The sequence below is a fragment of the Myxocyprinus asiaticus genome, chromosome 17 (genome assembly GCF_019703515.2).
Source record: "Myxocyprinus asiaticus isolate MX2 ecotype Aquarium Trade chromosome 17, UBuf_Myxa_2, whole genome shotgun sequence".
In the NCBI taxonomy this organism is placed as follows: Eukaryota; Metazoa; Chordata; class Actinopteri; order Cypriniformes; family Catostomidae; genus Myxocyprinus; species Myxocyprinus asiaticus.
Genome location: NC_059360.1, coordinates 26,901,278 through 26,915,718, shown reverse-complemented (window position 1 = coordinate 26,915,718; position 14,441 = coordinate 26,901,278). Strand labels below are relative to the sequence as shown.

General features: G+C 38.2%; 1 protein-coding gene across 2 annotated transcripts in view; it reads right to left on the bottom strand.

Annotated features, from left to right (window-relative positions):
• LOC127455097 (lysine-specific histone demethylase 1A-like) overlaps nucleotides 1-14,441 on the bottom strand; it is a 46,129-nt gene that overhangs the window by 11,510 nt on the left and 20,178 nt on the right. For both annotated transcript variants that reach the window (XM_051722682.1, XM_051722681.1), the window contains exons 4-13: nucleotides 14,209-14,342; nucleotides 13,863-13,941; nucleotides 13,574-13,666; nucleotides 13,183-13,289; nucleotides 13,009-13,090; nucleotides 12,787-12,881; nucleotides 12,263-12,280; nucleotides 3,134-3,276; nucleotides 2,870-2,960; nucleotides 2,259-2,393 (exon numbers count right to left, since the gene is read on the bottom strand). In XM_051722682.1, the coding sequence (XP_051578642.1) occupies nucleotides 2,259-2,393; nucleotides 2,870-2,960; nucleotides 3,134-3,276; nucleotides 12,263-12,280; nucleotides 12,787-12,881; nucleotides 13,009-13,090; nucleotides 13,183-13,289; nucleotides 13,574-13,666; nucleotides 13,863-13,941; nucleotides 14,209-14,342 (977 nt within the window). The remainder of the gene's footprint in view (nucleotides 1-2,258; nucleotides 2,394-2,869; nucleotides 2,961-3,133; nucleotides 3,277-12,262; nucleotides 12,281-12,786; nucleotides 12,882-13,008; nucleotides 13,091-13,182; nucleotides 13,290-13,573; nucleotides 13,667-13,862; nucleotides 13,942-14,208; nucleotides 14,343-14,441) is intronic.

The window sequence follows — 14,441 nt, the reverse complement described above, 5'->3', positions numbered from 1 at the left end:
GCCCCATTAGTGGGGGTGTCATTACTCATTTCACATGTAAAGAGGTTAGCCAATCATACTAGAGGTCATTCATATATCAAAGTCTTAAAAGGTACAAAAACAGTCAAATAAAGGTTATGTACTGTCACTAAATAACGACCATTTTAGTGCAAGAAACCTTGATTAACATGTCGATTTCAGAAGAAAAAAATGCTACAAAAAAGCAGATGAAAATGCTTAAAGCTTTAATCAGACAAGAGTCATGGACTAAAAATAAGCATCTAAATGAAATGTCAAACCCTGGAAGGGGTGAGCGGGCATTGAAATTCATGTTTCAACCATAAATGGTTAGAGGGCCTCTACAATTGGAGCTAGAAAATTGAGAGTGATTATGTGAATTAACATGCTAAAATTCACCAGTAAAGACCATTTAAGTAAGGAATTTAACTTTCTGCTCTGTGGGTGCTAAAGAGAGTCCAACAGTGTTAGACTGCGGTTTGGAAAATGTACTAAAACAAAAAAACTAGAACAGCTGAAATGGCATTATGCTCCATTACTAAGCGCAGAGGTGTTTGGAGTGGTTGGAAAGCACTGCTGTGCTGTAAAAAGATATTTAAAGCTGGCAGATCCTAAAGTGTCTACAGCCACTACTAGAGATGCCCTCATTAGGAGATGTTGAAAAAGATGCTTGCCTGTTAAATGTGTAATGTTTAAAATTAGTAAGTTAGTTTCTGCTCATAGGTAAAGTTTAAGAGTTTGTGCAGAATATACCTTTGTCAGAGTACACGCCACATTTAATTAGATGTGAACAAAATAATGTCAATGTTTAGCATGTTCACTTTAGTGTGGATCCACCCCCATAAGGCGACAAGCTCCATGTCCAATAAAACAGCTTTTACTAGGCTACTGATATGACTGGAGTCTTAATTTCAGGCGAGTTTACATGATTTAAATATTTAATTTTATTTATGTGCTATTAAATTCTTTGTGTAAAACTTTTTTTGATGAGGAAAACATACTGAGTGCACCTTTAAAATGTATTTTGTAAACAATTTCTATAGCTATCTACAGTATATAATATACATATATACACAGTATATGGCCAAAAGTTTGTGGACACCCCCTTCTAATTAACAAATTTGGTTACTCCATTAAATCCAGTAAAGAAAAATCTTAATGTTTCTTTATGTACTGGCTTGGGCTTTGTGTGCTTCCAAATTTGTGGCAACTGTTTGGAGATAGCCCTTCCAGCATGACAATGCCCCTGTGAACAAATTAAGGTCCATAAAGATATGGTTTATGGTATCTGGCGTGGAAGAAATTGACCGGCCTGCACAAAGCCCAGACCTGAACCCCACTGATCACTTTTGGGGTGAACTGGAACAGCAACTGTAAGTCAGGCCCCATCGACCAACATCAGTTCCTGACCTCACTGATAACCTTGTGTCTGAATGAGAGCAAATCCCTGCAGCCATGTTACTACATACAGTATAGTGGAAAGCCTTCCCAAAAGAGTGGAAGCTGTTATTACTGCAAAGGGGGAAATTAATGCCTAAGGTTTTGAAATCAAATGTTCATCAAGCACATATGGTGTCCACAAACTTATATATATATATATATACACATACACACACACACACACACACACACACACACACACACACACATTCACTGAGCACTATTAGAAACACCTGTACACATACTTATTCTTGCGTTTATCTAATCAACCAATCAAGTGGCAGCAGTGCAATGCATAAAATCAGATAGGGGTCAGGAGCTTCAGTTAATGTTCACATTAACCATCAGAATGGGGAAAACATTTTACTTCTGTAACTGCTGATCTCCTGGGACTTTCACGCACAACAGTCTCTAGAGTTTACTCAGAATGGTGCCAAAAACAAAAAAACATCCAGTGAGCGGCAGTTGGAAATGCCTTGATGAGAGAGGCCAACGGAGAATGGCCAGACTGGTCGAGCTGACAAAAAGGCCACGGTAACTCAGATAACCACTCTGTACAATGTATTGAGCAGAATAGCATCTCAGAATGCACAACATGTCGAAAATTGAGGCATGATGGGCTACAACAGCAGAAGACCACATCGGGCACTTTATTAAGACCATAATGTTCCTAATAAAGTGCTCAGTGAGTGTATATATATCCTCTGACTATCAGTTGGTGGTTTTATATGAGTTTCAATATGTAGGCATTCAGTATGCTTGTTTGGTCAGTGTGGGGTAAAAGTGTGGGTTTGGTCAATGTGTGGAGTTTGGTTTATTACCTTGCAGAGTGCTTGCAGGTCTCTGTGTTTACTCTTCACCAGGAACTCAGCTGTGATGTCTCTAGGTGGCTTCACCTCACTGGCCTCTTTATACTGCTGATGCAGCTCCTTCACTTTCTCCTTTGTAGCTACCATCTGACGAGAGCAGGAACAGCCGTACAGAAAATAGAATTAATCTCTAAACAGAGTTCCCACACTTTTTGACCAAAGAATTTCCATGACTTTTCCCTGACCTTTCAATTTATTCATGATTACTGGATAAGAGCTATTTAAGAAATCATTTTACAGAGATTGCTGGGCAGATATATCATGTACCAATTGTTTGAATTAACAGATTTACATTTTTATACTTATTAGTGTACATATGTCTCCAATAAAAGACTGATGTTATACTAGCTTGCTTGTTAGTTCTTAGTTCTTCTCTACACAATTACTCAAAAAGACCAATCTCTTGTATGATCAATATGAATTTTCCATGAAATTAGCTATATTTTACTAATTTCTATGACTTTTCCATGACTGGAAATAGAAAATTCCATGACTTTGGGGCCCTATTTATATATGTGTGATGAGAAAAATGCAACTGAGGGAAGTGTACTCTTTCTGATTACCTTGTTGAGAAGATCTCTGAGCTCCTCTTGAGTCTTCACAATCTTCTTCCAGTGTTCAATTTGTTCATCTTTGACATGTTTCTCCTGTAGCCTAAACAAAGCATATGAGCAGTATAACACACCATTCTACTACACGCACAACAATCAACTAATATTCTTTTGTTTTAAATTGGTAGTATTGCAAATAGTCTGAGACTCAGTTCTCCAATACTCTGATAGGTCTTTCAAACACGGACAAAGCAAAGAAGCCCACAGTCAACTCACTGAATGACAACTTCCAGGGCTTGTCCCAGAGACACAGGTTTGTTGTTGAGAAAGTTGAAGTCAAGCTGATGGCTGAGGTATGACGTGGCCTCTAACAGACGATTAAACTCCTGCTCTACCATCTCATCCTTCTCTTTAGGGACCTTCAGAAGAGTTACAACAATTCAGTGATCAGTGATCGGAGTTTATTCATAAAGACTGTGTGGACGATAACATACCACATACCTACACTCACTGTGCTTTAAAAATCATTATTTATTAGATATTTATCCATTTATCCAAAAATATATTAATCCATATTTATTAGAGCTGGCTATTGATATAGATTTCCAGATTTGAATCGGATTCACAATATCAATTCATATGGATAAATTTGTTACAATTTCCATTTTGCTTGCATTTAAAAGTTGCTATATATATATTTTGTCTACATGCATAATTTTTTTATTTGATATGTAGAACCCATTCTTAATCGGCATTGTCTGACGTGAAGACATGCGTGGTTTCTTTAGCGCATCCATGAGTGATTAGAATGAAATATTTCTTTTTTTTGTTGTTTTTAATCAACAACTGACTGTTAAAAACAGAAAGAGTACTAAAAGAGACAATGACATATGGATCCGCGGATGTCGTCTTTGGACACAGAACGGGTTAAGCCAAACTTTTATTCTCAACACGCAGTGAAAGGGAACTCTGTGCTAGTAATTTCTTCTCCACTATTCTACTGAAATCTAAACATTTACTAGCCAGTGGCTAATCAAAGACATTTTCAGTCACATAGCATGAAATTTGGTTGCACATGTGAGTGATTTACTTGCATTTTTGAGGGTTGCCACATAGAGTGAAAGATCGATCTTGGAAACAAAGAATCGATATCAAGATCGTTCAAACAAAGATCCCGATGCATCGGAAAATCAATATTTTTACCCAGTCCTAATATTTATTTTGAGTTTAATATTTCTTGGTGTTCATCATAGTTCATCAATATTTTCATTAAAAAAATAAAAAACAAAATTATATATATATATATATATATATATATATATATATATATATATATATATATATATATATATACACACACACACACATATATACACACACACACGCCACTTTATTAGGTACTGCACACCTGTACATCTACATATCCATGCAATTATCTAATCAGCCAATCATGTGGCAGCAGTGTGATGTATAAAATGAAGCAGATATGGGTCAGGAGCTTCAGTTAATTTTCACATCAACTACTAGAATGGAGGGAAAAATGTGATCTCAGTGATTTAGACCGTGGCATGATTGTTGGTGCCAGACGTGCTAATTCGAATATTTCTGTACAATGGTCTCTAGAGTGTAAAGAGAATGGGGCAAAAAACATCCAGTGAGTGGCAGTTCTGTGGGCGAAAAAGGCTTGTTAATGACAGAGGTCAGAGGAGAATGGCCAGACTGGTTCGAGCTGACAGAAAGGCTACGGTAACTCAGATAACCACTCTGTACAATTGTAGTAAGCAGAACAGCATCTCAGAATGCCCAACATGTCGAACCTCGAGGCGGATGGGCCACAAAATAATAAGTTTAATTTATATAGCACCTTTCCAGAGCTCAAGGACACTTTACAATAGTAACACAATAATGCAAAAACAAAGAACAGTCACAAAAACACAGTTCAGATAGCACAGTCACTGAGAGTGAATACATAACACATTAAGATAAGTAACACTGAGAAAACAAAAAAGTTTTAAGTTGAGATTTAAACTCAGAGATAGAAGAGATGCTGCACAGAGTCAGGGGGAGTGAATTCCATATATTGGGTGCTACTACGCTGAATGACCTGCCACCCATAGTAGAGAGGCGAGATCTAGGGACAGAAAGGAGTCCGGACCCAGAAGACCTAAGCGAGCAGATCGGGTTGTAGGGGAGAAGCAGTTCACTAAGATAGTGAGGTGCCAGACCATGAATTTATTTCAATGCAAGCAGGGTTAGTTTATATTTGATGCGAAACAAAACTGGTACCACTGGTACTGGAATGGAGTAATATGAGCTGAGCGCTTGGTACATGTAAGAATTCTAGCAGCAGAATTTTGAATATATTGCAACCTAGCAATAGAGTTAGCAGGTAAACCAATGAAGAGGGCATTGCAATAGTCAAGACGTGAGGATATAAATGAATGAACCAGTGTTTCGGCATCTTTGAGACTGATAAAGGGACGAATGCGAGCAATGCGGCGAAGGTGGAAGAAGGCAATTTTAGAAACAGATTTAATATGAGCTTCAAAAGTGAGGGAGGGATCAAAGATGATACCTACATTTTTTACAGTATTGGACGGTTTGATGAAAGTGCCATCAATATCACAACCAAAGTCATAAGGAATTTTTTTCATAAGTGTTAGTGTTCCAATAATAATGATCTCAGTTTTATCCATGTTCAATTTTAGGAAGTTGGAGTTAAGCCATTTTTTTTTTCCATTTACACATGTTGATAGTGGACCGGTCTGGAGAGTGGGGGCATATCTACAAGCTGTACATATTTGAATGTCGTCAGCGTAACAGTGGTAACCGAAATCGTGGCGGCGATTGAGTTGACCCAAAGGCAGTATATATATAATGAATAGCAGAGGTCCAAGAACCGATCACTAAGGGACACCTAATTCCAGGGAAACAGTAGGTGACAAAAGCAGAAGACCACGTTGGTTTCCCCTTCTGTCAGCCAAGAACAGAAAACTGAGGCTGCAGTGGGCCTACCATTTGTGTACCTTAGCAGAAATCCAGATTTGTCAGACCAGACGATGTTTTTCCAATCATCTACTGTCCAATTTTAGTGAGCCTGTTCCCACTGCAGCCTAAGTTTCCTGTTCTAAGATGACAGTAGTGGTACCCGGAGGGGTCTTCTGCTGCTATAGCCCATACGCCTTAATGTTCGACGTGTTGTCTGTTCTGAAATGCTTTTATGCATAGAACTGCTGTAACGTGTGGTTATTTGGGTTACTGTCACCTTTCTGTCAGCTTGGACCAGTCTGGCCATTCTCCTCAGACCTCATTAACAAGCCGTTTTCGCCCACAGATCTGCGTTTTTTTTTAATTATTTTTATTTTTTTATTCTCTTCACACTCTAGAGACTGTTGTGCATGAAAATCCCAGGAGATCAGCAGTTACAGAAATACTCAAACAAGTCCGTCTGGCGCCAATAATCAAGCCACGTTCTAAATCCTTGATATCAAATTGTTTCCCCCCATTCTGATGGTTGATGTGAACATTAACTGAAGCTCCTGCCAATTTATGTGCATGATTTTATACTGGTGCAACACGATTGGCTAATTAGACAATTGCTTGAATAAGAAGATGTACAGGTGTACCTTACAAAGTGGCCGGTGAGTGTATGAGTATGTATATATATATATATATTAAGGGTGTAACGGTAAACAGAAGTCACGGTTCGGTACGTACCTCAGTTTTGGGGTCACGGTTCGATACGAGTTCGGTACAACAGGAAAAAGCAACAAATCCCAAATGTTAGATTTCTTTTCATTTATTTTGAACAGACAGTAGTGCAAATTACAGTTTGTTCCACCTGGTGGCATTTAGTCCCCCCTGAGGTAGTTGGTAAAATACAGCCTCCTTTAGTTTTTAGTTTTATTTAGTTCAATTACAGACAAGTACAATGCAAAAAGTACAAGGCAAATATAAGACATTGTGGTACAGTTCAGAGTATGTGAAACAGAGAATAACAACAACTAAAACATAAAATGAACATATGTACAAAATAAAATAATAATACAAAATAAAAAAATTACTTGGATAAAAAAGTGCTATATAATATTAGGGCAGTTACATGAATTTGAAAAGCTTTAACATTTTTATTGTTTTTATAAGCTTTTTGTTTTGTGATCTCATGTTTGAAAGGGTTTCAAAGTATATTGTGAGATCAGTATTGCAAAAGGTAATATATGAGGGTTTCTTTTGAGCTATATGTGTTACAAAAAGTACATTTATCACAAACAGTATCTACTAATGGCTGCATTTACAGGATAACATCTATGAATAATTTTGTACATTATTTATAACATAAATGGTAATGTCCAAATGCGGTGCCAAAATATACAATGATAGCCTCCTTTAGTGTATTAAGCACTAAGCAATAAACAGAATGCACTCTTGCATAGGCCATAGTTTTTTGTAGGGTTCATAAAAAACAAAAGGTTTTTGGTCACAATCAGCTACAAAACTGAAAAAGCATCTCGTGCGTTATAAAAGTACAAAATAAATAGAATAATGAAAAATAAAACTTGTGAATTAGGAGAAGCCATTCTTGTTTTGGGTTGGTGCATAGATGATCTCTTCTTCTGCTCTTTTTCCCGTTGTGGTGGTTAGCAAACAGCGTTGCATTACCGCACGCCCCATTCTGGATTGGAGTGTGGATCGCCAGTGACTGACTCAGATGTACTTATCATCTGACTGCATGAACCAAACCGTGACGGTTCGGGACGAATACATGTACCATTACACCCCTAATATATATATATATATATATATATATATATTTTATTAGTGCCTGACCGATATTATCGGACGATATTAGGCTTTCACAGATATATCGGTATCGGCGTATGTTTACCGACGTGCAGATATTAAAACTTTTTTCAGAACATATAATGCAGAAAACAATGCTTTACAATTGGTGTCATAACGTAGTTAGTCCAGCAGAACGCGCTCCTACTCCACTGTTTACAGAACTGAGCTGCCGGTGGTTCTGCAGACAGTGCAGTGTTAAGCGGTGTCTTCAAGGTAAGTTGTTAACTAGTTTGTGAAATACATACTGGAAAGTTATGTATTATAAAAATAAATGATGGGGTCAAATAAAAATGACCCCATCATTTTCCCTTTTCAATATAACTAATATAACTTTAACCCTGTCCCTGACAACCATGTCACTCATGTTTATCACATCTGTTTGCTATGTTAGCCAGCTATAGTTTGTCAGAGAATCTTTTTGCAGCTCAGCAGACAACGGTGCAGTGGTGGATTGTGTCTGTTGAGTGTTGATTTCACGCTACGTTGTTATGTAGTTGGTGAGATGCAATGCTGGAAAGTAAATAAACAACGTCCATCTTTTACTCTGTGACAACGAGCTTATAGCTAACTACGTAGCTACTTTCATTTCTTGTCAGCTGAGTGGAAGCTATCTGGTAAACATTCACCACATTGTTTTGTTCAGGACTCGCAGTTTGGTACCCCCTTCAACCGAACAATTCCAGTCATTGCATTTACAAAATGTCATATCTAAAAGTCTGGTTTTCCACAGCTGAAAGTTTCCCCTGAACTTGTATAGCAGAATATGGTGTAACGCCGCTGTTTATCTCTTGACTCGACAGGTGTAAATGCTTCTTGTTTTACAACCTGCCCCTAATTGACTGGCAGTACTAAAATAGTCAGCATCAGACTGACAAAACAGTACTACTGATGTTTATTTAGCCATTTATTGTATTTTTATTTATTCTTTATTTAAATGGTCAGCAACTGACTGATACTGAACATACAGCACAAATTTTTATTTAGCTATTTATTGTATTTGTATTTATTCTTTATTTTCTCAGTGTTCATTTCTAGAATTTGTTGACAACGTATAACAATAAATGTCAAATATTCTTTGATAAAAATATTTAAGAAATCAGCCTTCCGAGTACCTTTGCATAGTCATATCGGTGCAAAATCCACATAGAAAAGATCAGTTTTCATTCCGGCTCAAAAATTTACTATATCGGCCACCATATCGGTAATCTGCTAATTTTCCCCTTCTAAAATCGGTATCGGTCTCAAAAATCCCATATCGGTCGGGCTCTAATTTTTGATAACTTTGCAAATTTATTAAAAAGAAAAAACTGAAATATCACAATGACTTCAGTATTCAGACCCTTAACTCAGTACTTCGTTGAAGCATCTTTGGCAGTGATTACAGCCTCAAGTCTTTTTGGGTATGATGCTTTGCACACCTGGATTTGGGGATTTTCTGCCATTCTTCTCTGCAGATCCTCTCAAGCTCTGTCAGGTTGGATGGGGACCACCGGTGGACAGCCATTTTCGGGTCTCTCCAGAGATGATCGATTGGGTTCAAGTCCAGGCTCTGGCTGGGCCACTCAAGGACATTCACAGAGTTGTCCCTAAGCCACTCTTGTGTTGTCTTGGCTGTGCGCTTAGGGCCACTGTCCTGTGAACCTTCGGCCCAATCTGAGATCCTGAGCACTCTGGACCAGGTTGTCATTAAGGATATCTCCGTATTTTGCTGCATTCAGCCTTCCTTCAACCCTGACCAGTCCCTGCTGCTGGAAAACACCCACACAGCATGATGCAACCACCACCATGCTTCACCATTGGGATGGTATTGCGCAGGTGATGAGCAGTGCCTGGTTTCTAAAAGACATGATGCTTGGAATTGAGGCCAAACAGTTCAATCTTTGTTTTATCAGACCAGAGAATCTGTTTCTTACAATCTGAGAGTCCTTTAGGTGTTTTTTTATGTGTAGGAGAGGCTTCCGTCTGGCCACTCTGCCATAAAGCCGAGATCAAAGGAGTATTGCAGTGATGGTTGTCCTTCTGCAAGCTTCTCCCATCTCCACACAAGATCTCTGGAGCTCAACGAGAGTGACCATCGGGTTCTTGGTCACCTCTCTTACCAAGGCCCTTCTCCCCCGACTGCTCAGTTTGGCTGGGCGGCCAGCTCTAGGAAGAGTCCTGGTTGTTCCAAACTTCTTCCACTTAAGAATTATGGATGCCACTGTCAAAAAATGTTTGTAGCCTTCCCCAGATCTAATATCGACATAAGTCTCAGAGCTCTCCAGGAGGTTCCTTTGACCTCATGGCTTGTTTTTTGCTCTGATATGCATTTTCTGCTGTGAAACCTTATATAGACAGGTGTGTGCCTTTCCAAATCACGTCCAGTCAATTGAATTTACCACAGGTGGACTCCAATCAAAGTGTAGAAACATCTCAAAGATGATCAAGAGAAGTGGGATAAACCTGAGCAAAATTTCAAGTATCATAGCAAAGGGTCTGAATACTTATGTCAATGTGATATTTCAATTTTTTCTTTTTAATATATTTGTAAAGTTATCAAAAATCTGGTTTCTGCTTTGTCATTATGGGGTATGGAAAGGGGTTAAACAGGACCGTTACGGTCCAGAACAGCATTCTGGCACCTTGTCAATCCATCCCATTTATTGTATTCTCCGATGCATTTTTTGTTTGATCCCTTGAGACATTCCATTCTCTATTTAGCAAGTGTACTTGTTCAAAAATATTTCAAGTTCATTATGCTTCTGTACCACGCCATGGTTCGATCTCTCATTCATAGAAATCGCGTAATATGGAATCAGCTGCTCACCCGTTTCTTAGATCCACTGATATGCAGTAGCGATTTACATAGTTTTGTTAAAAAGCTGTATACACGAAGGGGTTTTGAATCAGGAATCAATCACATCCAAAGTGACATTAGATCAAAATATCATAGACCTAAAACTTGAGAACAAAAGACCACTCGACTAACACACTGTAAAAGGTTTTACTATTATTTGAATATTGATGTGTACTTCATTTTTGTTGATTCGGCATTTATTTTATTTTGTGTTTTTATTTTCTTTTGGAATTTTCTTTTTTTCTAGCAAATATACAGTGCAGAATGTGTTTGTTTCCCCCGTTAAGAACAATGTGCATTTACTTTTAAATTGTAACTATCTACCAATATATCTACCAATCAGCCACAACATTAAAACCACCTGCCTAATATTGTGTAGGCCCCCTCGTGCTGCTGATTTTGCCTGTTCGAACCTGTCTGGCCATTCTCTGTTGACCTCTCTCATCAAAAAGGCATTTCCATCCACAGACCTGCCACTCGCTGGATGTTTTTTTTGTTTTTGGCACCATTCTGAGTAAATTCTAGAGACTGTTGTGTGTGAAAATCCCAGGAGATCAGTAGTTCCAGAAATACTAAAACCAGCCCGTCTGGCACCAACAATCATCCATGCGATTATCTAATCAGCCAATCATGTGCCAGCAGTGCAGTGCACAAAATCATGCAGATATGGTTCAGGAGCTTCAGTTAATGTTCACATCAACCATCAGAATGGGGAAAAAATTTGATCTCAGTGATTCGGACTGTGGCATGATTGTTGGTGCCAGATGGTTTGTGTATTTCTGTAAGAATTTAGAATTTACTCAGAATGGTGCCAAAAACATCCAGTGAGCTGCAGTTCTGTGGATGGAAATGCCTTGTTAATGAGAGAGGTCAACAGAGAATGGCCAGACTGGTTAGAACTGACAAAGTCTCTGGTAACTCAGATAACCGCTCTGTACAATTGTGGTGAGAAGACTAGCATCTCAGAATGTTAACATCACCCGACTTTAGGGCTCCCCCACCTCCGAAATCCCAATTTAACTCCCTGGGTATGGAGTGTAGATTGATGTGAACAAATAAATTAAAGCATTTTAGCATAAGGCTGCAACGTAAAATGAGAAACAAAATGAAGGGGTCTGAGTAATTTCTGAATGCACTGTATATAAAGGAGTGGTTCCTCACACAATGCTATTGCATGTCTTTAGAAAACCTGAAATATAGTGCACAAGACCTATGGATTACTTTTATAGCATAATGTTTTGAAGCATCCTCTTTCATTGCAAAGAAAAAAATTAGGGTGGGTAGATTTTTCAATTTTGGGTAAGCTAAACTTTTAAGTTCAAAAGTCAACGCACATGCCAGCAAAACATTAATTATATCATACTAAAACAGAAAACAATTAAGTATGTCATAAATGGAGACTTATTTTCCCTGAGGGACAAAATTGCCACCAACTGACATTCATAAATTCAGCTGTATCTCCAAACAATGCAGTAAACTGACATCACGCATTTAGAGGAATCACACATATTACAAAAGCAGGACGTCTGCCATTTAACATGTTTACGTCCAGCATGAGTTGGTTTTCCAACTTGAAAGTGCCCTGTCTTATGAAAATATATGCAGCCATGAACTTCTATTAAATACATTAATTATAATTGGGTGCTGTCTCCAAGTCTGTACTTAAAAAAAACAACAACAATTAATCTATTTACACATGTTGTATAATAATAGAAACAGGTACTTACACTTGTGCAGCGCTCTCCCTGTATAACCAGGGCAATCCATCAGTTTAAGAAATGAAAATTGAGGGAAATTGAGTGAAAAAGAGAGAGAGGAATGTAGCAAAGACAAAATGATCGGGTTAAAGGGGGGTAAGAGAGTGAGAGAAATAAAAGAGCATTAGATTTTTTTCTTTCTGTTTATGCCTATAAATAGTGTGTGAAATCTTGACATTAAACACTGTTGCGAGGCCAATTAGAAAAGGGAGGATTTTAAAATATATATATTTACAAATGAGATTTAGAAATAATATTTTATTAAGAGATTGTCTTATGTTGTCTGAAAATCACCTGCACTAATACATCATGTGAACACACTAAAGTCTTCCACATCTACACATATGAAGATCAAATTATAACACTTATTATAGTTGACTATAAACCTGTATTTATAGGATCAAAATGTTTGAGTATAGGTAACAGTTCTGTGTATGATCCCAGAGAGATGTGTCTCTTTTTGTGTGTTTTCTATGCATTTCAGGTGTACTCACAGCCTGTCCATTGGCCTCATAGAGTGGACACTTTTGTTTGATCTTGGCCAGCTCCATGTTGACCTGTTTGCTGATTACTGCCATAGGGTTCCCACCTGAGAGACACATACACACAAAGGAGAGTTTCATAATGCTGCAGACACATACCTGGCTCAACAAATTACTCTTTAACATGGTAAACAGTGCCACCTCCTGGGGAGAATAGTATATGATATTTCTTACCCAGTCCAGTCACCACCATAGCACCCAGGTCAGCTACATAGTTCCCTTTTCGGAAAGTGGCCACTCGTCCTCCAACACGATCCTACAAAGATCAAGGTTTGTAAAATACATTAAAACTTCTGTCTCAGCTGTGTTGAATGCTTCAGTATATATATCTTTGCAGTTTGTACTCACTCTCGACTCCAGAACGGTCACATCCATACCAAAACTCTGCAGTTGCCGTGCGGCTGCCAACCCTGACACCCCGCCTCCAATTATTATCACCTTTCCAGTCTTCTTAGCTACAAGACCATAAAAGTGTATATTCAGAATTTGAGAGAAAATATAGTATAGTACATTAAAAGCTTGTCTTGTTCTGAGCAGCTTCCCTGTCTGTCTTTGCATGAGCCTTATGCTTGTTCAAAATGTTGTAAACAGGCTGTAATTCTCCTGTATGCCAGGTAAATGAAACATGGTTGAAAGAACTTGTACTGCTGCCATCCTGTTATCTGCATTGGCTATGAGCCAATAGTTTGAATATTAAAATCTCAAGAGCTCCTCTGTAATAATAGCTCATTGCAATTACTTGGCAGAGGCTTTACTCTTTTGTAGATGCCAAAGTTGATAAACCCATGTCTCTCCAGGTAACTGTGTATCCGGTGCACCAGGACAGCATCGCCTGTGGGGAAAAATACATGACCCCACCAAGTTAAAACATTCATATACAGTATGCAGTTATTTTAACACTAATACTTCTGTAAATACATATGGTCTGTAAATATAATAACATTTTCTTAAAAAAAAAAAAAAAAATAAAAATAATAATAATAATAATAAAAACCAGTACTCAAACAATTGAAGTGTAATAAACTTACTGTTGTATGGTGCTTCTAGCTGTTGCACACTGGCCTCAAAGGTCAGCTGGACTTTGGGGTTATCCAACCAGAGCTGAAGCTGTATAAGAGATTAAAGACACTTTTTTTTTTAGGCTGGTACATCTAATGCATTCTAGAGTCTCCACCAAAAAAGTGAAAAAGGGACTTCCATTCCTACAACCCACAGTTTTTAACGTTACAATGTCTCTGCCACTATGGATTAAATTTCTTTGCCATAATAATGATGTTTCGACTTGTCTACTTTGCTCCTGCTAATTCAATCGGCTTCATAAAATTTAATTTAAATGCTGCTGAGAAGTAGAACAAATTACTGCTGCGAACTCACCGTGCGATTCCGGATGTAAAGGAATACTTTCTGCGTATGCTGTGGTCCGCTGATGATGTCAGGGAAGCATGCAGCTTCCTGTGATGTCATACGGTCATGTGGGAGACGGCTCTGGAAGGCGGCCCCCTCCACACCTGAGAACACATCGAGACGTCATACTCGCAGGTACAAGTTAGGGCTGGGCGAATTGTAAAAAATATTTTATCAATAATCACCTTAAAAAATATTGTGAT